This window comes from Phycodurus eques, chromosome 8, assembly GCF_024500275.1.
Source record: "Phycodurus eques isolate BA_2022a chromosome 8, UOR_Pequ_1.1, whole genome shotgun sequence".
Classification (NCBI taxonomy): Eukaryota; Metazoa; Chordata; class Actinopteri; order Syngnathiformes; family Syngnathidae; genus Phycodurus; species Phycodurus eques.
In genome coordinates this window covers 22,883,576-22,907,226 of record NC_084532.1, presented here as the reverse complement: position 1 = coordinate 22,907,226, position 23,651 = coordinate 22,883,576, and the positions used below count along the sequence as shown (strand labels likewise).

General features: G+C 40.5%; 1 protein-coding gene across 5 annotated transcripts in view; it reads right to left on the bottom strand.

Annotated features, from left to right (window-relative positions):
• rxrgb (retinoid X receptor, gamma b) overlaps positions 1–21,095 on the bottom strand; it is a 40,220-nt gene extending 19,125 nt beyond the window's left edge. For 2 of the 5 annotated variants that reach the window (XM_061683718.1, XM_061683719.1), the window contains exon 1: positions 11,835–11,983. In XM_061683718.1, coding sequence (XP_061539702.1) covers positions 11,835–11,901 — 67 coding nt within the window. In that variant the 5' untranslated portion in view covers positions 11,902–11,983. Of the gene's footprint in view, positions 1–11,834; positions 11,984–12,347; positions 12,372–15,085; positions 15,104–20,845 lie in introns of those variants that run through there. The other 3 variants (XM_061683720.1, XM_061683721.1, XM_061683722.1) reach the window with 3 other exon arrangements.
• Positions 21,096–23,651: the final 2,556 nt, after the last annotated feature.

Genomic DNA, 23,651 nt, shown 5'->3' with positions numbered 1-23,651 from the left:
TCATTAATTGGAGACTCTAAATTGCCCGTAGGTGTGAATGTGAGTGCGAATGGTTGTTTGTTTGTATGTACCCTGCGATTGGCTGGAAACCATTTCAGGGTGTACCCTGCCTCCTGCCCGATGTTAGCTGGGATAGGCTCCAGCACACCCGCAACCCTAGTGAGGAGAAGCGGCTCAGAAAATGGATGGAGGGATGTATATATAGTACTGATAACATAATTAAATATAATGTAAAGAATTCAACTCATGTTTTAAGGCGCCACTGTATGAGCTATAGCAATACAAGTCATAGAAATCTGTGCCACTCATTGAAAGAAAATAATAAATATAAAAGTATAACAAAGACAAATCCTAAAATTCTGGCTGCTCCCCCAATGGAAGCCGGGTGAGTCATCCCCTTAAGACAAATAAACGCCTCCCTCAGGTAGACATTTCCCTTTTTACCACCATGAAAAATATTTACTTGTAATTATTCAGAGCCCTTTTAAACTTAAGAAAATAGCAGCACTGCACCGCAAAGAGAGATATGAATCAAAGTCAAGGCTATGCACCTTATTATATAGTCTGCTTCGGTTCTTAGAGTTTCTCCATAATAGTTCCTTTTTCACTTGACATCTACAGTATTGTAATAGTGCATATACTGTATATTAATTACTAGTATTCCCAGAGGGTTTGTCATTGTGCTATGTCACAGCAAAAATGATCGTAAACACTGCATTCAACAACATTTTTAATCAACACTAAACAGAGTGAGGCCTTCCTGATTTTGGTGTCAGAGTGCTGACCTTGCTTTGGATCCAGTGATGTGAAGTGACAGGCTGGCATTTGCATAGATGACCTACTTGAGAAATCTGTCAGTCAACTGGGTAACGGGATGCACTGTGTGTAATTTCGCGTTCCATAGCTGTCAGGCCACTCATTTGCCCCCAACATCAGTTGCAGCATATGCCGACACATGGGTTCGACGGGTGCGTGCGACCGCCGACGTAAGCACCCGGCATTAATGTCGTGCGTAAAGGTTGTCTTGTGCCACATCTCCGGGTTAATGTCTGTGACTAAAATAAATAAACTTTTTTGGGGGGGGGTGGCAGCGGGGTGAAATATTACTAATGATGAAGCATGTGACACAAATGTCATGGGGGTGTGACAGCATGCAAGCCTGGTCAAATGACAGTACAGTTGTTTTATTCTGACAGGTGATTTGAAGCACACTTGGTAAACTTGCGTAGTCGCTACTGTGCTTAAGTGAGTAATGAAACCCAAAGAAATCAATTTACGATACAGTAGTGCACTAATCGTGAGGCATAGGGACTGAGCCCTGCAGTGAAAAGCAAAAATGCTTTAAGAAAATGCTTTTAAGCCCCCACCAGAATTATTTGGTTGTTTATGGTTGGGCCAATTTGCGTGTGTGTGAGGCGGGGGCGTTAGCCCCCCTAAAAATGTTCTCAAGCCCCCCATAAAGGATTGGTTGTTTAAAAAAAAAAAAAAAAGAATTCTGTCAAAAATGAATACTCTGCAACAAATACAATAATCATCTCATTGATCCGATCGATCTCGATCATCGTTTAAAAGGTTAGTGAGGGATACTGCACATGATTGCTCCACCTGTTTTTTAGCCTGTTATGAACCTTTTGTTCACCATGTGGTATGATGTGTTATGTAAATATGTGACGATTATCTCATGTAAATATGTAACTCTTATACCATGTAAATATGTAACTATCACATTGTAGTTTGTTGTACAGTACGGCTATATACACGTATTTGTATTTTCTTTTACTCTGCTTTTGTTTTACGCTCACTGTCTGCTCCCAGGTCAGCATTGCAAATCAGAATTTGTTCTCAATTGCCTTAACTGGATAAATAAAGGTTAAATAAAATCTATATATTTTAAATTACTATAAATTAGAAGGTGAAAACTAAATGTTTATGTCATTTAAACAGTTGTTGTCGGTTCAGTCTCAACTAGTTTGTGGTCTAAAAAAACAACAACGAAAATATTTTAAAAATAACAGGCGAGTCACTTTATTAATTCAGAAATTAGGCATTAAGGCATCTATAATTCGAAAAGAGCAAAGGTTTTCAAGAGCCTGCTAATTTATGAAGATGTAAACAATATTTGGCATATCATTTGCAACAGAAACTCTGATCATGCACACGGAATGATGCGTATGATGTATCAGTTCCGTAAAAGACTGCTGACTTCTGTGTGACACCTCGAAAATGTCGTCTTCCACACTTTCACTGTCCCAGCCCATGGTGGTTAGTAGTAATGCAGAGCGGTCACCTCGCCACTTAAGACATCACACAATGTAAACCATCAGTGATAAGGTTGTCCTCCTTAATTTGGCTTATGGCATATGTCAAAGTATTGTGAAAGAGAAAGGCATGAAATCATCCAAGTGGCCATTCACTCCTTCTCTGTATGCTAAAGAACAGATGTTGTGCAACTTCCTGTTTACTACAGAAACTACTGCCTCCACCCCCTCACTGACCAGCTCCCACATTCTCCAAGTATGCCATAAGTGATCCCCTGAAGGCAAATATGTATCGGGACTTGCCTCCCTAAGCCTGGCTACAACAGAATCCCTCTAATGGAGATACAAGTTTTAACAATGCAACAAAAAGCAGGAGGTAATTCGATGAGAGCGGGAATGCAGAGTCATTAATGCAACAGGACTATATAATGGATGGACAGTGTCCTGTCCTGTGTCTTCATTCTGTGCTGTGATACTTTCCTTTATGTGCACCACAAATTCTTGCCAGGCCTTGTAAAGATGTAGTCTATTCTAGAAGTGCTGAGTCGGATAAATAGCATGGGGCTATCGTGAGCTCAGCCAGCAATTTGGCAACACGCTCGCTCTCACATGCATCGATGTCCTCCTAGAGCCGCCGTGACAAGAGAGAGGGCTGTGTGGAGATGAAACGTGCCAGTTCAGTTTTCATAATGACATTCAAAACTTTAGCTCCAAGTGGATGCATGTACGGTAGACCCCCGTATATTCGCGGTTCGGCATTCGCGCATTCACTTATTTGTGAATTTATATATTTATTTTTGTTATTTCACATTTTTTCCCCAATTAGTTTGTTCTTTTTTGGGGTGGGGGGTTGGCAATTCCGAAAATGCTTGTAGGTGGATTATTCCTGCTAATTCCATATTTTTTTGTCTTAAAAAAAAAATAAAGAAAGAAAAATAAAAAATTCTAATGTATTTCTAATGGCTGTCAATTATATGCAGATTCTCGCTATTCATGCTCCACTGTACAGTTCTAGGAGTTCTACAGACTTGTCGTCTGGTCAACTTTAGTTATGATTTTTAGAGCGTGATGTCAGTTAGTGGCTAATCCCAAATTTTTGGCTTGAGGAGGAGGCAGAGCGACCGCCAGCCACAGATGAGTCCATCATCGTAATTGATTTAAAGTGTCTTCTATTACTGAATGCGCAGCTTTGGTAAGTGATGGGGAATCAGTAAAGCGGGGAAAAAGACAGATTCAAGTTTCTTCGTAGTAGAGGTCCTAAACAGGCAGATACCGGTTTAGATCTGGACCTGGACCCCTTTATATAAGGGACCCACACCTATTATTAGGTCATTTAACCTGGGCTACTTCTGAAATGTATATGCATGCTGGAAATGCACAGACCAATTGTGTGCATTGTAACTAGGCACACGTGACACAACACAAAACATCAAATCATTGGTGGACATGTGTGAGGACATTTCAGGGAAAAGACCTGATTTCATTATTCAAGGTCAGAGGTTACCAGTATTTTCTAAAGAAGATTCAAACAAGTCTCAGGGAGTACTGACACCAGGCCATTCGAACCGTGGTTGAACCCGCTTGGCATCAAAAGTTCAAGTTCAGTGAGAGTACCATAATTTCGTCCAGAGGAGCTAAAAGATATACATTATATCCTCAAACGAACCAGCTCAAGGCACTACTCCATCTCCTTTATACAAAGAAGCATCTTACTGTACAGTCGTCATCTAATCATCATCTCACAAAAGATCATTATCAGACATTGAGGACATACACTCATCTTATGAAATCATCCGTTCCAGATCTGTTCCCATTGATTCTTGTCTGGTGGACTCAGGCCAAACCAATACAGTGCAAGCAGTGAGGACGCAAGCATCTATTTGACAGCAAACAGACCAGAGCAGTGAAGGACACCCAACCAAAGGTCAATCGTTGCCAAACTTCTGAACTGTGTTAAAAAAGAGGTCCTATTTGCAGGCCTCGCTAACATGGATCATTCCCGAAAACGCCTGCAACCAGGGGAAGTACAACTCACTGAACAATACAAATGAATAGCACTTACACTTAAAACAACTGAACGTTAAAGGGAAAGAGAACTCGGAAAATCGATTCCGATTGCGCTAAAAATGTGCTTAAAATGTGGAAATAATATAACACGATAAAATACTAGCTACGTGGCTTATTTATTTAGGCCAGTTTGCCACATTTCTTTAGTGTTTATTTCACCGTAACAGTCACAATTGTGTTTTGGAATATACTTACCATTGTCATAAATTTTAATACGAACACGGTAAATAAACCCCCATGTCTTCTGGTGGTTCGGGGCTGAGCTCTGCTGCTTAGAGCAAAATATCATGGATAATTAAAATATCATGGATAATTGATGCCCCCCCCCCCCTTAAAGATTGTTACAAAAAATTGCCTATATTAATAGTTTAGACCATAAATTTACCAATAATCCCAAGCATTTTAATTTAGTTTCAAACTAATCTTATAACATTACTCTAAAAAAATGTCTAGAGGATGATTAGATTTAAAAAAATAAAAATAAAAAATGCACCGGAAGCGCGGGTGTACATACACAAGTTGTTAGTCTCTCAGTCCAGATGTATCACTTCAGCATACTTCCTTGACACCAATTACTACTTTCCTATTAGCCAGGGCCAGAGTCGTAATGAGCGACATTTTATTCACTACATTTACTTAAGTTAACTTTTTGGATAAATTGTACTTTTTGGGTAAATTGTACTTGTCAGAGTAGCTTTAATGTGACATACTTTTTACTTTTACTTGAGTATTTTTGTCAAGAAGAAATGAAAAAATGAAGTGATCTATTTGTTTTGGTCTGAAAGAGAGACTTCCGTCACATGACTGTTTTTAACCAATCCAAGTGACATTTGACAATAGCCGCAGAGGCACACACCTGATGTGGTGAGCGACAGGTTTAACGAAACGTCTCCAATTGAAAAACCCTCTAAATCCCTCACTGTTAATTACACTAGTAGCTAGATGGAGCGTTCCACTGTGGTGTAATTCAATAAGCCCACGGCCCACTAACTAATAATATCTCCTCTCCGGAGAACAGTGTGGGAGTGGGCGCACCGAAGGGGACGGTGGCGACAGATCGACTCCAAAACAACACATGCCCTAATAAATACCAGATTAGCTCTTACGAAGACAGATCTTAAAATTCCATCTGTTCAATACCTGTTGGCTGAGTGACTCTTTTTATGCGTGTCTGGCTGTGTTTGCACACCCCGACTGCAGGCTCGTGTATGCATATTTGTCACTGACCAAAAGGACAGAGAGCAGAACGAACCTCTAAAGTAATCAGGCAGACAGTCTGCAGAGCTCGTTACCTTGAGCGGACATGTGATTAAGTCTCCTAACCGTGAGCCCTGCGCTACATCAAAGAGGAAAATACAAAGATATCCCTGACCCACGCAGACGAGCGCAGAACCACCGGCCCCAATAAACATTCATTTCTTTGCTAAATGAGGTTGATGCCTGATCAATTGTGCCACTAAATCCTCTTATCCCCGGGTAAGTATGTGCAGCTCAGCAGGCCAGCTGTCAAGAAGGTGGGAGGCCGAAGAGTAGTGGGAGGAGGAGGATGAGGAGCAGGGGATGGAGGCAGACAGCAAGAGAGGGAAAGACAGATTGATGGATGGCGGGGGCAATGTCCTGCACGGAATCTGCTTTTTTTCCCCCAAAAGCTAACATGATCCTTCAAGCACACACATATAATCTCTCAGTCTGGCAAAGAACGGTCGATCACCAATTGAGAAGCCCCTGTTGTGTCTAGATAGATCGAAAAAACAGGCTATAAGACAGATGGACGGATATCTAAATGTAGTTTATTAAATCCCTACGTAAAACTTCAGCCATTACGTTTGAATGCATTTCCTTGATCAATTGTTGTTTATCGTATTTTGGGGGACGCAGACATCTGTCTTTCAATGTTCCGAACTCCAATGTCTGTGGTAGTGTTGTGTATAGAGCAGAATAATAACATACAGAGACGAGAGGGCCATAAAAGAGGTCTAGCTTAACCAATTCAATAGACTAGTTGCGACTGAATCAACAGCACTGAATCTTCAACAACTTTAAGGCGTGAATCAACAATCTAGTCTACTTATCTAACAGAATTCTTAACGTCAACGAGCTGATGATTATGCCGGTGTTTAAGATATGTATCAAAGGTAATTAAGAACTCTAAAAATGTGAGATGAATGCAGCGATGAGATCACTTAATTAACTGGCTCTCTCTTCTCGCTACAAATTCACCGGTCTATGTGTATCTACGAAACACTTTTTTGCAAGACCTCACCCTATATTCAGCCCCTGCTCACCATGCATACCACCACCAGCACTCTCCCTTCCAGCAGTTTTATTAACCTCTCCATTACCAAAGTCTGCACTACTTTTGGTCGACCTTCTTTTCAATTCTCTGCCCCAAATAATTGAAACGGTCTGTGACAAACACAAAAATTCACCTTATTTGTTTGCTTAAAAAGTTAGTGAGGAATATGTAATATGATCACTGCACCTTTTATTTACCTTGTGCTATGATGCGATGTAATGTAACTAAGTAACTATATGACACTGTGCCATTTGTTTTCAATGAATTTGCTTTCTTTTAGTGTGCTGTCTGCTGCCAGGTCGGCATTGGAAATGAGAATCTGTTCTCATTTGCCTTACCTGGATAAATAAAGGTTAAATATATAAATGACCTGTACCACAAATACAATGTATGGTACATCTTCCCTGAGGGTGCACAACTGATGCATTTTCTGAGTATGTTCAAAAGCCACAATAGAATAATTCTTTTGGAAATGATTCTAATTTCTCTGATATACTTTATAAAAGAAAATAGTTTTTCCTCAAACCATGCGGCTGCAATAACACAAACAACTTGCACCAGTGAACTCCTTTGACCCCAAAATTCTGCCCTGTGGTGAACTCTCGAGTGAACACACAAACTTTCCCTGAAAAGAAGATGAACGACCTCTGCTCTATTTTCTACCAAAGCAAACCTTCCTTCTATTTCTGTTTAGTGCAATAATGAACAAATTCAGTAGAAGCGCAAGTACCGTATGCAACAACAACAAATAAGCACTGTCCCCCGAATACACAAAGTTCCAAACACGGCCTCTCAATCTTCATAGACAGACTCGCGAGAATGAAACTTTTTACACCGAGGTGGCGGATCGATGTGGAGGCCAGGGCTGAAACAGGGCCGAGATAAAGGTTGATAAAAAGTTTAAAACACAAACAGCACAAATCAACTCACTCCGAGACTGATCTCCTGACCAGTCTGTGAGGGTTTGCCATGGGATGATTTTTAAGACTATTTCAGTTTTTTTGTGTATATTTGTGTAACTGTCACAAACAACCATTCACGCTCACATTATTAACACATATGAACAATTTAGTGTCTTCAATAAACCTAACTTTAATGTTTTGTTTTTTTTAGACCTGGAAGGTCTGAGCCTGGATTCAAACCCTCGACCTCAGAACTGTGAAGTGGATGTGCTAAATATTGCCCACCATGCCACCTATATGCCTATGTATCCTTAATTACTGTAATAATGGCCTTACAAGTGTATCTTAAATTATATCATCATCATTATAGCATATCTTAAATTGCTTAAACGACTCTTTCTGTTCATTTAATCCAAATGTGGGAATGTGTGCAGTCATGAAACATGCAGAAATAAGATTTACTGTCATATATACGCTAGGAAGTAATTGAAGGTACAGTAATCCCTCGTTTATCACCTGGATTAGGTTCTGGACCACGCCCGCAACAGGTGAAATAGGTGAAAATAGGTGAAAAGTAGCGTCCACATTTTTTTAAAATTATGAATACATATTTTAAATCTGTATGAATCTCTCCAGACTCCTGCTAATCTTCCCTACACTCCTGTTAACCTTTAGCATACTCTTATAAACACTGTCTTACTTTCTTTAAACTCTTAAACATACAGTAATGCACAGTAGTCCTGTACACTATGTACATTTTATTCCTTGAAATACTTTGTGTTTTAATGATTTTTTTTCTTTTATTTTGTGTGTTTCTTTTTTTATACTGTTTTATTGTTTTCAGGCTAAGAAGTGTTTATTTTACTAGAAAAAAATTACAGCAAACACTCAAAATTTTGCGCGATATGAATATTTTTAAAAATCTGCAATCCACTGGATCCACAAGAGGTGAACTGTGATGTACTGGGAGAACACAGTACAAACAAATATAATGATACAGAGAGACAAACATACACGCACGCACACACACACACACACACACACACACACACACGCACACATTAACAAACACACGCACCCAGGCTGACCTGACCTCTAAGACTTTGTGACTACAACACCACCCATTCAGAGGAAAATGTTGAATTTCTTCCTCATGTACAATTTAAAAATAACTTGCTACAGATAAAGCCTAAGGTGCTGAAAATTAAATGAACAAATATAATAACCTGTGGGAAGATTACAAATTAATTCCTCCATACAATCACAATCATGAACCTCATCAACTCCTTGTAATCGCAGTGATAACATTGTGGTACAAGACTGGAAATGAGTCAAATTGTCATTTGTTGGAGGAAGCTAATGACGCGTCTCTTGAACAGATGATGTGCATGTGCTTGCCAGCTAATATTAAAATCATAAAGGCGAGTCTTCAGATACACTGAGCAGGTCATGGCTAGAAATGGCTCCCAGCCATTTCCTCTAGGCAGCAAACCCTTTAAGATTGTAGGAACAACATGCACAATTTTACAATAATAGCTAGAATGCTCTGTCACAGACCGTACTTTCTTATATCCTTGTGGCACAAACCACATTAGACCATGCAAACTGGCATGTGATGTTTCATTCACGTCTTGTGACAGCTTGCTGCTGTGAAACTTAAAGCCTACTTAGCACTTTCATTTCAACAGGGTTAGAACCAATTAACTGGCACTTAAAGCTACAGTATTTCGCCAAATTAGTCATATTATTCTAATGCTGTAGTAATAGTTCAGCTCTACTTTTAGTGGATATCCGCTAAGATACCCACTGATCTACCCAATCGTCGCAGTTGGGCGGAATAATGGTACACAGCTTCCGCAGAGTGATGAAAATGGGGAGTGTGTGACACTTCTCAGACAGTTCAAGTGTCTAAGAGACTTAATCGATTTGTTCTCCAGCTATTTCCAATACTTTAAATTGGTTAACAATGGGTAAAAATAACAGACAATGTGGGTACAGACAAAGAAATGTCATATTAACCATATTTGGACATAATAGGTTTCCGCCAGACAGCGACAGTATTTCTTTCAAACCACAAATAACAGCTTATTTTTCTTTTTTTGCTCTTCCATTGTGAAGTGTAATTATTTTTTTAAGCCACTGCTGTACAACTAATTCACAGCAGATAATGAGAAATGGGCAGAAGCTCAGGAAGCCAAGTCAATACATGTACAGTATGCGCTACACACTAATAACACACAAGCACGAACACAAAACAAGAGGTTTCCGGGCTGGAAATTCAAATCAATGTACAAGTTCCGAAGCTATGGTATTTATTTCTTTATTTATTTTTTATTTTATTTTTTATTTTTGAAATTACCACATATGGTTCTTTAAGACAGCTTGGTGTCCCAGTGGTTCACATGTCTGCCTCACAGTTCCAAGGTGCAGGAATCGAATCTCTACTCAGGCCTTCCTATGTGGGTTTTCTCCAGGTACTACAGCTTCCTCCCACATTCCAGAAACATAGGTTCATTGACGATTCCAAATTTTCCATAGGTAATAATGTGGCTGTGATTGACTGTTTGTTTATATGTGACCTGCAACTGGCTGGCAACCAGTCTAGGGTCTTTCCTGGCTCTTGCCCAAAGTCAGCTGGGATAGGTAGGCTCTAGCTCACCTGTGAACCAAACGAGGATAAAGAGTATAGAAATGGATGGATGGGTGGTATTAGTGGGGTCATATCGTCGCTAACAATGTAAAGCACATATCTCCAATGCTTTTGTAAGTACAGTATTTTCTTTTTATATATACTGTACTATGTGAAAAGCAATGACTTACATCAACACAATGGCTCTTTCAAGGACACTAAGAAAAAAGAGCACAATGCATAGACGAACACAGATGCCAGATAATTGGCCGTGTACAGTATGTGTGCAAGCGAGCTCACGTCAACACCTCTAAACACATCTTTTAAAACACAGGAAGGAGGAAAACAAAACCAGAACAAGCGCTGACGGAAGGATGCTGGCTGACTGGACAGCAGATGCGAACAGCGAGGAAAAGCAGGATGGAGAGGGTTAGTAGGAAGAGAAGAGTGTTGAGAGACAAACAGATAGTGAAGGACGAGGCAACACGTGCGGGAGAGGGGGGGGGGGGGGGGGGGGTCCCTTTAGGAAGGAGGCTTCCCCCAGTTGAGAACACAAGTGAGCATTTGACTGAGACATCCATTTATTTTCTATGCCGGATGTCCTGACTAGGGTCGCGGGTGAGCTGGAGAGACGTGGAATACCCCCAACTCTTAACTGGTCACCAGCTAATCACAGGGCATATAATGACAAAAAACAAAAAAACAAAAAATAAAAAACATTCATACTCACGGATAAACAGAAATTATGTTTTTGGAAGGAAGCCAGAGTACACGGAAAAAAACCCAAGCAAGCACGGGGAGAACATGCACACGGGGAGGCCAGAGCCCGGATTTGATCCCCCAACCTCAGAACAGTGAAGCAGATGTGCAAACCACTTATTCACCATGCCTGACTGAGTTATCTATGGTTTAAGTAAAATCAATGAGCAAATGCTGTATAATCCAATGCAATTAATTAAACAACGTTTTGCCTTGAAATACAAAAAAATAAATGAACGTATAAGTGTAACATATACATAGTATTTTTTAGTTTAATTTTACAAATATATATTTTTTATTTACTAATATCAATCAGCAGCTGCTGTATTTCCCTATTGATATCATCCTCCATCTTCAATCTTTGGCCTTGAAATATTAAAAAATAAAATACAAATCTGTACATATACTGTATATGCAATATATACTGTATATATTGTCATTCAAATTTTACAAATATATTATTATTTTTCACATTTTAATCTAATTTCTTTTTTCAATTTAAAAACTATGTTTTTGTTTTTCATTATTACTATAATTTGCATTTCATTAGCATTTGCATTTTAAAATTTCCCCCGCACTGATTAGCCGGTAAAAATCATGAGACCCGACTGTCAATTATCATGTTGAAATGACCAAATATGGTTCCGTGCTCCATCAAAGGAAACATCCTCTAGTTTTCTGTTTAATCCACAATGGAAAACCCAATGCACAGAAGCAGTTCACATTATTTGCAAGAGTTTGTACCCTGGGAAAATGAGTTTATAAAGAGCGTCCAGGGATTAGAGGTATTACCATAATGCATCCGTTAGCTGGTATAACTATGCGTGGGAAAAACCCAGAGCAGAAAAATAAATAAAACACACAACTGACCCTGATCTGCTCTTAATTATTTCCTACAAGGATCCACCAATTCAACTACTCACAGTGGCCATAACCCAGCTCCCTCCCGGCGCCACCTCCAGCTGCAGGTGATGGCGCAGGTTGCCACATGCCTCCGGGTGCGAGCGTGGCACTGGCAGGACGCCAGTCGCCGTCCTCGGCGTCGTACTTGAGTGACTGTGCGTTGACAAACGAAAACTCTGAGGCGGAAAATCTGGATCCGTGCTACTTTTTAGGAATGGTGAAAAGGAGGAGGAGGAGGCGGAAGGGGGAGTGAGGGTATCAGTGGAGCGCAAAAAGAGGCGGAGTCCATCAACCCTGGTTACAAGATTAGCCAGATTATCCTTCCCAAGTGATCAATCCCATAGGAACTGTTTGCTGTCCAACTGATGACACAAATCAGCTCTTCAGCCACCCACTCAACTTATGTCTCTCTATACCTCAGACTGTGTCTAAAACTGTGCAGGGACACCTGTTAAAGTACAGGGTGTCTGGCGTAGCATTAAATGGGGGGCATTAAAACTGTCAGGAGTGGAGATGGGAGGGATCACACTTACAGTATAACCGGTAGTTTCCAATTACAGCTTCTTAAAAGGGATCAGACGTTAGTGCACCGAGGACAGTTTCCATAGCCAAAGGTTGTTAAGGAAACCTGGGAAAAAAAACATATTCATATGCCGTTTCCACCAAGCAGTGATGTTTGGTTCAGTGAGGTACGCATATTCTGGGGTTTACATTGTAAATGGTGGCAAAATGTCTGACCCCTACAAAAACGTAAATAGAAGTAAAGTCCACAGCGGTCGAGTTCTTGTGTGATAAAGACCTTGGTCAGAAAAACGGGCAGCAGAAACATGAAGGAACGTAAACAAGGGGACATTAATGAAGACTTAACAAATTTGGAGAAATAATTGATTCCCCATCTATAGCCTTACTTCAAGTCCCTATAAAGTATATCTAAGTACCCCATATCAGAGAGAATAGTGTTGTTAACAACCCTGCCAAATTTGGATGTTTAAAAGAGTCCCCAACTATACAAACCGAGGCTTCAAAATTGTGAGAAAAAAAAATCAAGCTATTGACATTCTCATGCCTACACATTCCTACATGTTTGAGCCATGAAAATTAAAGCCTTCGGTGGCTGGAATATATCCTACCGGGCGGCATGGAAATCCCCGCAACGAGAGGCGCAAATGACCAGCTAGCCCACGAGCTAAAAGGCTTCCGGGGCTCCTCTCGGCCAGAAAACGGCTGGCAGGATCGTCGTCGGTGTAACCTCCTTGCTTGGGAATTTAAATAGCAACCCCAAACTGTTCTGTAAATTGTGGCATCCAATGAAGACTCAATTTCAGGGTGTAGATATTGCTAGCTAGCTAACTGCACGCTGTGAGGTAGAAATGGGCCTAGTAATAATAACTAATAATCTCGCAGTTGCTCCAGATAACCGCTGATGCGGACGAAGGCGCTCAAAAAGTTCCGCTATGATCGGGGGGGGTTCATGCCTGAGGCCCAAGTGCATCACTGGGCGCTGTTTTAGCCATAGCCCAAAATATTGGGAAAACTGAAATAGTGAAAAAAAGTTTAATGCTATATCTCCACAATTCAATACTACATAGTCCTCGGTTTTTGCATGCTTTTTCATCAATTAGCAACAAAGCTTTGATTTAACATTACAGGGTCTTTAAGAGAATTGTTTGATGTCAACAGCTTCAAGTACGATTTGTGGTGAGCGCATTGTCTTTTGTCAGCATAAAACCACAAGCTAATGGCATTCAAAAATGCTCCATCTCAAATGAAAAACACATAAAGGTAAGGTGTATGTTTTCAGTTGTTATGAGTAGCTACAGTAATTTAGCAATTTTTTTGTTATTAATTTTTGTTTTATTTGTAATTTGTTTGGTAATTTTTAAGATTTGCTTGTTTTTAGACTTTAATTGATGCACTTTTTTTTATGTGGTACTTGATGTAATACGTTTGAGAACCACTGCCTTATGGCTTCTTTACATGCTGGAAGTGTATGGCAAATGGCTTGAGGATGTTAAAAAAGAAAGTCACAAGAAGAGCCCTAGGCTAAAGAATTTTCACTTCAGTGTTCTAGCTCCCTCAAAGCATCTGTAATTCTCTTTGATGTCATGAAGAAAAATGGGCCAGTTGTAAGATGGTCGCCTGCTCGTGTGCTTGTGGTTATTAATATGTCCTTAGCTGTGGCACAAGCTTTTCTCATGCATAGCGTTCCAGGAAGTCAGGAATTGTCTTGTTAGAATGCTGGACGATGGTCAAGTAAACAGACAGCAAAGCGAAAAGCCAGATGCAAACGTGCCCAAAATATACCTTAAAGGCAATGGTGAACAATACACATTAAAGCCTAAGGGAACTTAAATAAATCGCAAAACCCAAGAGTGGAATGTAAATTTAATTTGAACCTTGGTACAAGAGGCCAAGGACACAGAGCAGGACTTCAAAAAATACAGTGCTGCCTTGAGATACAAGTTTAATGATTTCTCAAATCATATTTTCCCTATTGAAAATGAACGAAAATGCCATTAATCCGTTTCAGTCCCTCCCCCACATGCATTGTCCCACCTTTTGTGTTCAAATATCTGTTTCTTAAAGGGCTATAACACCGTGACACCAATGCTATTTGTTAGCCTGTCCATGGTGTTTCCCATTATGTGTTAGCATTAAGCTATTACGTGTTACCATTAAGCTAGCTGCCTTTTAGGAAAAGTTACGTGGTTGTTTTAAATACACAACGTGGAACTCTCTTTGTTTTATGTTTAGTTTGAAAGTAAACTTTAACTAGGGGTCGCAATAAACAACTTGAAGCCTCTTTTTTGAAGAATTCTTCACTATCTGCCAAACTGCTACTTGATGTAAAGTGAGTTGGATTTACTGCCACCATACAGCACTCGTATCTCAAATTTTGCTCGCAAGTCAAAGAAAAAAAAAATCAGCTGAGCAACGGCTTGTATTTTGAAAAACCCGCAAGTCAGTTCACTACACTGTATTTCTAAATTGGCTTAAATGGAATGAATGATGCTCAATTTTGGATGCAAAAAGTAGTTTGTAAAGTTTGCAAGACACTTATTAATTCTAATCACCTGAGAATACAAACTCTCCTTGACTGACGTGTGCAGCTGCTTGTTTAATGCCTCCTGCCATCATATCAAAAATTCACCTGATGCCCTTCCAGCCTTATAAATAAACATTAGCATCGGAGGGGTGCTAGCAGCAAAGCCCTGTACGTGCACTACTTAAAGCACACATACCTCAACAGACTGTCTTGTGTGCTGTGCACCTGTGTGTGGCTGCATCAAATGTCCATACGGCGCTTGGATGAGGGCCATCAGCAGTAATCAGATCCACTCGCAGACGGCAGCCTGGCAAAAGAGGCCCTATTTGCCCGACGCAAGACAAGAAAAGGAGGAGACGTGCATGCTACCATTCCAAGATTTAACAAATCCCAGCGGGGGAAGTCAAATTAATCCTTAAATGCATTCTGTTTTATAATAGAATGGCGTGGCCCACATAAAACACAGTGAATTAACCCCAAGCACTACATTTGGCGCATACTCTGAACACTTTGAACAAATGTTTTAAAAGGGATTTGTGGGTAAACCCTTGAAAGAAATTAATTTGCTCTCAGTTATTTCTAATATTATTCACAAGGTCACTATATACGTTTTTATTATGATTATCCCAAAAGTCACTATATACTTTTTTTTAAAATTTCATTTTAATTGTTCAAACAAACGTGAGTCCATTAGCATTTGATATCATAGATTTCACAGTTTTTGTCAGCATGACATTCCCTTGCCCATGCTTCGCCAATTGACATTGGAGCAGCGTTGCAAAAGAAGACGTTTTTCTGCCCCCGAATGCAGTTCAGCGCCAGTTTGAGCTTTGTAGTCGTTACACTGCGCCAATGCGTAACCCGGTTTACGCTATCCATGGCCGGTTCCTCAAAACAGGATCTGTTCTTGAAAAATCATGCAGCAAAACGACTGCTACTACCACCACTGATGAAAACGCTGAACTCATAGAGCAGGCATTCATGCAAAACCAGAGAAAGTCTATCCAGATGGCTGCACTGGAACTCAGCATCAACAAAACTCGATTCAGTGGATGCTTCGGTGCGTGATAAAACTTTAACTGTACTGACTTCAGACTGAGAATGGCTCATTAAATATGCTTATCTGTCAAATGTTGATAGCTTCACGTCTGTCCGAATGATACCTGAAACAAAATAGAAAAAGGGAAGTGCATAGTGACTTTTGGGCCACCCTGTATTTGATAATTTTCAGTTATGTCAAGACATATGGAAAATGTTGCAACATACCAACAAGCAACAAGGTCTGAGGCTGTACAGTTTGGAACAAATTCCTGCACCAAAACATTTTTTTATTCATGGTACGCCAGATTAATTTAGGACGTGTTTGTCTTTTTCTTTGGCTTTGCTGTATCAGTTATTGGGGAAAAAAGACGTGAAAAATTAAATTTGCATTACACCTTCATAATTGAATACTGTGTGCTATTTTTTTTCAAGTGGTGAATTAATTTTCTCCACTTTTCTGACAGTTAAGAATGTTAAAATGTGAGTTACAACACTGCCTGTAGAGTAAATAAGAGTTCCGTGCTGGGGACAGTTTGAACCTGAAAATGTTTATACTTCCTTTATTTCCTATGGGGAAAAAAAATATTTTCAAATACATAAACAACTCTGAGGCAGTCAATAGTGCACTCAAAACAAGATAACACTGAGAAGGATGGTGCTAGTGCGAGTTTGTGTGGATTGCATGCAGTTATTGCACAATTAATGAAGACAAGACTTAATGCACCTCAAAAACAAACACCGTTGCAGCCTTTCCAAGGTCCTCTGCTTGATTAAATCTGGAATTAAATCAAGGGTTTGACCTTCTTCACTAATGACTAATTACTGACAATTAGCCCTGAGAATGACCTCCCTGTGCCCCCTTCCTTTCCCTTAACTCTGTTCCCACAATAAGCACATGCGCCCACACACACACACACACACAATCCAGTCAGGCAGCCTTTTCCACTGACACAGAACTACACACACTCTACATACTACTGCATGTATTGTGTGCTAATGCATTAGGTCTCAAGTAGCGAGAATCCTTGAGTAAACCTGCCAGGAGCCACACCCACTACCTGTGTGGTTTATTTATCTCTTTGGGAGTGGGTGGGGAGCTCTGTGTGCAGGGCTAGGCAGTCAGCAAGCAGGTTTTTAAAGCTCCACTGGCTTCCCGGCTCACAGCAACGACCACATTCTTGCAGTCACATGACGGCATGGTCGCGGTCGGGCCCCAGACAATGAGCTATATGTTGGCAATGTTTACAAGTCGGATTTTATATACAGTATGGACGTGTGGCCGGTTGTAAGTGTTGAGTCAGAGCGTGAACCCCGGCAAAAGTCACGGGTGTTCACATCAAACAGACGACTTCTTTCTACACCCTAGCCCTTGATTCTTCCTCTTTTATAGTTCTCTCTTTTCACTCGCCGTCGCTGTCACGACTTCTTAAATAAGTTCTCAGCATCAAAGGCAGCCAGGGGGTATTCGTCCAGGATCACTTCGGCGGATGGGAAATTTTGAGAAAAAAAATGAAAGTGCTGAGAGAGAAAAAAATCTGATTCTACTGCAAATCCTAGGGCGGGCCTGCATCAAGTTTGCTGAAACATACAGTATGTCTGGGAAAAGATGAGTGGACCTCCAAGCAATCAGATCACAAGACGGTTTTGTTTCATCTAAACCACGCATTGTGGTAAATTTGAGATTAATTTATCATTTTAATCATCTATTCAAGAAATAAATCCTGTTTATGGCCCCGGTAAGGAATGATTTGTTTATTGTGGAAGATCCGAGAAACATATTTTCTAAGGGATTATATTCTGTTTAATTACATAAAAGGGAAATATTCCACCTGGGGGCTTGGAAGATGCTGTTACAGATTGCTGATCATTCATTTTAGATTATTCTCATGCGAAAAATAAGAATTGAATCAAACCCGTGTGTTTGCGGACTGGAGAAGCTTCTAAAATCCAACTTGGCAGGGAGACCATCCTGGGACAACCGAACTTTCAGCGTATTGTACAACTGTATTTACTACAACGCGTAAGAACGGTGAAAGTGCAACTGAAATCCAGACAATGGCATTTGACCGTCTGCTATTGTCCTTAAGATGACAGAAATTCTGAAACTAAAAATAATCAGACCATATGGGATACCACTAAATATTCCATATCCAATCAACGACCACTCCTGAGCTTCCCTTACATGTTGTCCCATCCAGATGTCTTTTTCATACCCCTGGGGGGCACATTGGTTATGGAAACAATTATCAGCCTCTGGATGGTGGTGAGATTTCTGTGATATATAATGAAGCTTTTTATGCTCAAAGACCCATTTTGTGTTATTATTTAATGCCACGCGATTATCTTTCGTTACACTCTCTCTACTTCCCGAGACAAAAAGGCACTGCAGCAGGGGATTGCTCATTGGTGTATCTACTGGATGACAGCAAAACATTGCATAGTTAAACAATAAAACAAGATGCACTATAGCTAAAGAGAACGGTGTATCCTCCTAATTGTATCTCCTGTATCTATGCCAACAACGTATTGTGACAGGAAGAGCAATTTAATAATCTTCCACTTGATGGCAGAAGGTACGTAAATAAACTTACATTTGCGAGTAAATTGAGATGAGAATATCATTATTTCAGTACACTGTTAATACTTTTGGGGAAAGTTTTCTTTGGTGGTGTGCTTTGAGTTTTTTTTTTTAAGTGTAATATGTGCCTTGGCCCAAGAGCTAAAGAGCACATGGACATGGACTGAGGACAAAAATGTGACTCGAAAAGCCCTGTGCCAAGAAAACGTGTGCAATAAAATAAATTATACAGCATTTCACTCTGTTAAAGTCTTGCAAAACAATAGTTCATAAGGATAGTCTGCTGAATGTACAACGTACCACCATCAGTGTTGAGTAAATGTCTTCCAGGCTATAAATATAAAACATTCACATGAAAAACAGCAAATACTGTATATGGCAGGAATTGAGACTGCCTTCTGGGGTGCCATGGCTCAACATATTTTAAAGACGCTGTGCAAACCAGTTCTAGTGCGACTACATGATGGCGGCACGGTGGACGACTGGTTAGCACATCTGCCTCACAGTTCTGAGGGTTCAAATCCGGCCTCACCTATGTGGAGTTTGCATGTTCTCCCCTTACCTGCGTAGGTGTTTCCTCCCACATCCCAAAATCATGCATGGTCGGTTAATTGGAGACTCTAAATTGTCCGTAGGTGTGAATGTGAGTGTTAATGGTTGTTTGTTTATATGTATCCTGCGATTGGCTGGCGACCAGTCCAGGGTGTACCCTGCCTCTCACCCAGTCAGCTGTGATAGGTTCCAGCCCACCTGTGACCCTAGTGAGGATAACCAGTATGGAAAATGGATGGATGGATGGATGATGGTGGTACTTTGAGGGCTATGTTAAGTATTTTTAGTGTATAAAGTTAGAGAACTACTGCTCTGCCTTACCAGTTTTAGAGAAGGTGCGCTCAATGCTTACCCAAGTGTGCAGAAATTACATTATAGTGGTGCCTTGAGATACAAGTGACCCGACCTCTGCGTTTTTCGAGATAAGAGCCGCATTCAGCCAATTTTTTTGCTTTGACTGAAACTGAACGGTGGCAGAGAACTCAACTCACTTCAGACTAAGCAACATGAAGAGTTCTTCAAAAAAGAGGTTTTAAGTTGTTCAATGTCACACCCAGTTGAAGTTTACTGTCAAACGTAACATAAAACAAAGACAATTACACATTTTGTATTTAAAACTACCAAGCAACTTTGCCTCAAGAATGCCTCCGCTAATGCTAACACTAAACTGCCACTGGTGGGCTAATCAGAATTAGAATTTGAACACAAACACAATTTAATTATTCTCATTCTATTTGATTATGTTCTTACTATATATTTTTTACACACATTACAAAAATATTTATTTAGTGTGGACATTCGTGACCACAAATGTATATATTGTGACAACAATTTATAATTACAGTAAGTGGTCACAAATGAGTATTTCGTGCACACAAATTAGCATTTTGTGTGCACATTATATCTCAATTGTCTCTTACCCAAAAATCCATTTGCCAAGACAATGCAGTAAATCAGTTATTAGCATTTAACTTAGCTACAATCATGCAAAAGATATAAGATATATAAGATGCTCCTGCACACACACACACACACACACAAACACACACACAAAAGCACACGTTCTGATTCAGCAGTACAAGAACCAAGAGAAGAAAACATCACGATGATAGCAAAAAATATACATTGTCTAAGTCAACTTATTAATTTAGTGTAGTGAGCACACAAAACCACTCTCTCTCCTTTGGCTCACTGTGGTCCACGTGTTGCCCAACTCCACGGGGCTGTAAAGCTGTCACATAAACAATTCTACGAATAAAAGGGCAAAGGGGGGGGTGGGGGGGGGAGCGCCATCAGCTGGTTCAAGGGCAAAGTCGTCGAGTCAGAGCAGGAGGGAAGCTTTACTTAGCAAAATGACATCACGCTGTCCGTGGGATGGATGCCCTCCAAGTTGTGGGGAGGAGGGGGCGGGTGGCACTTTCTGCCACAAGTTTGTTTGTGACAACAACCCCTCGGCCGTTCCTGCTGTCTGTTTTCACGCGACGCCTCTCTGTGCTCCGTGCAGTCATCTAAGTCTAAGTCTCAAAACGCTTTAGCGGAGCCATAAATTACATAAGCGCAATTAAAATGCCAACCTCTGACCTTGCCTGACCGCCACGACCAGCCTGACTTTATTTACAGCGCAAAAAAAAAAAAAAAAAAAAGAATCGCGACGCGGGGAGCACCGGGGCAATAGGACCGAGGCTGCGTGTGGTGAAATCCCAGAGAGAGGACGCCGTAGCCGGGGAACAGTCCTCCAGCACTGCCCCCGCTAGCTGTCTCCCTCTTGCTCGCTGAAACGCCTTTAAAAGTCGAATACGAGAATGCGTACTTACTTAAATGGACATACGGATCATGGCTGTCCATTACGGTGCTATAGTCGATGTTTCGTAGGTGTCCTACAGTCGGCGACGCTCGGCATCCCCACGCATTCCTCTCCCGGGCCGGACTGAAGTGTGCGAGGCGGCTCTAGAGACCGGGGGGCCCGGCCAGGGAGGAGGACGACGAGGAGGAGGGGCCGGTCAAAAACAGCACTTCTTCCAATGACAACAGTGGTCCGTATCAAGCTTCAACACGATCCGGACAAAAACGCCTGTGCTGCTGCTGCTGGTGCTGCGGTGGATCTGAGTGTGTTTCTTTTTTCTTTCTTTTTTTTCTTTTTTTTAATGTAACTTCTTGGCCTACTTTCCGGTTAAATAGAAGAATACTCCTTCAGAAAATACCAAGAATAAGACCCCGAGGCTGTCAGCTGAGGAAGGAAATGTTTGCTGGAAGCAGATTGGAATAGCAAAGGTCTCCACATGTACAACACATAATTCACAGAAAGAAGCATTGCATTTCAGGAAAAGAAACCATGTTTGCTGTGTAATCATATAAAGCAACCAGATGGCATGTCAACAACTGATTTGCATGATGTACTTTCATAATTAAACATTATGTACCTCTGACTTACAGTGCTATATATATTTGTTTTATTTCTGCACTGAACTATTAAAAATTGAACATAGATTACATCAGAATCAGAATCATCTTTATTTGCCAAGTATGTCCAAAAAACACACAAGGAATTTGTCTCCGGTAGTTGGAGCCGTTCTAGTACGACAACAGACAGTCAAATGACAGAGAACACTTTTGTGACATAAAGACATTGACAAAAAACAGTCAATGAGCAATAAAGGGATAATAGTTATCTGGTAATGTCGGTACATTATTTTTTTTTTTTACAATTGTGCAAAAGATGCAGATTCCTCTTGCAGTTTGAGCAGTTCAAATGACTAATATTGCAATCGTCCGGTGCAATGACTATTGTGCAAAGGGCGCCGAGACTTCAAGGAGTGTATGCAGTTTAAAGTGACGAGTAGCGCAATAATCTGGGACAATGTTGATTGTGCAAATGTTGCAGATACTCCTCAATCAGTGTGCAAATGGAGCAGATGCTACTCTGGCATGAGTGGCCAGTATTGGTCAACAACAGATATGCAAATAGCGCAGCATGGCGAGACTACTACAGTGAGTGCACGAGTCATATATAATTGGCCCCACAGAAATGTGACAACAAACTCAAGTCAAAAAATTGCCAGCATGTTGTAATGGAATTGTAGGTTAGGTGTTTAAGAAGTTGATCGCAAGAGGGAAGAAGCTGTTGGAATATCTGCTAGTTCTAGTTTGCATTGATCGGTAGCGCCTACCTGAGGGAAGGAGCTGGAAGAGCTTGTGGCCGGGATGTGGAGGGTCCGAGATGATTTTGCACGCTCTTGTCTTAGTTCTGGCAGCGTGCAAGTCCTCAAGGGTGGGTAGGGGGGTACCGACAATCCTGTCAGCAGTTTTGATTGTCCATTGCAGTCGGAGTTTGTCCTTTTTTGTAGCAGCACCAAACCAGACTGTGATGGAAGAGTTTAGGTTTAACACCTCTTCGTCTGCCAATCCAAACTGAATATTAATATTTTTTATTTTAATATTTCCTAGTATTGAGCTTTTGTGCAACTGATAATGTGCATACCAACATAATGTGTTATCTATCTATCTATCTATCTATCTATCTATCTATCTATCTATCTATCTATCTATCTATCTATCTATCTATCTATCTATCTATCTATCTATCTATCTATCTATCTATGTCATTGATGGGCAACAGAAAAGAAAGGAAGCAATACATATGTTCTACAAATTTAATGGCAAGCCTATGTACCAGGTTTGCTTCAAAGATGCTGTCAGCCATAGAAGATTTTGTGGCGCTGATGAGTCGCACAAAGCGAACTGAGGCTCTTTTAACTCAGAGAAGCATGCTGTTACGCATAATTAACCGGAAGAGCATGCTGGCATGTTATATAGCGGGCAAGATGCCAGGTAAAGTTTGGCATACAACAGAACTGTCCTGGAGTTTACTGTATTGCACACAACTCACAGTTAGTGTTCCATGAAAACAAAGTGAAACCTATATGTAAATCAACAGTTAAATGAAACACACATTCAATGAACTACGAGTAACATAAACACACAAAAAGAATAATCATTAACATCCTTATTATGGCAAACGTTTAGCATTGCATGGCGCAATGCATGCTGGGAATCAAATTAAAATGCGCAAAGTATACTGAAGCTGCCGAGGGCAGAGCTCAATTAAAAAGTAGGCAAACAGCATTTTATTTATTTTTCACAAGAACCGTTAAGTGTTTAAAATGCATGAGGAGTTACGAAAATGGACATATTTTTTGCCGTTAATAGTGTTGCAAACACATATGGTGGCTTGGACAAGCGGCAGGACAGGAGAGACTCACTAGGGCTCCTTCAACAAAGCAGACTTAACTGCCCTATCCTGCAAAGTGAGTAGGCCTAATAATTTGGGGATTTAATGACATGTAGCACAAACATAGTATAATATGAACATTTTGAGTGAGTTGATTTTTTTTTTGCACAAAATTAGTTCTTGCACTTAATGTTGGTTTGCTGTTCAGCAGTTATGTGCCCTCTTTGAATGGTAATTTTTACGCAAGACAGCCCTTTGCACTGGGGAAAAAACATTCACAGGATGTTTTTTTTGTTTTTGTTTATTTGTTTGCGTTAAACCCTTTGCTGTTAAAATGTGGATCACTTAGATCATAAAATATAGTAAGATACTGTGATGCGCATTGGTTAAGT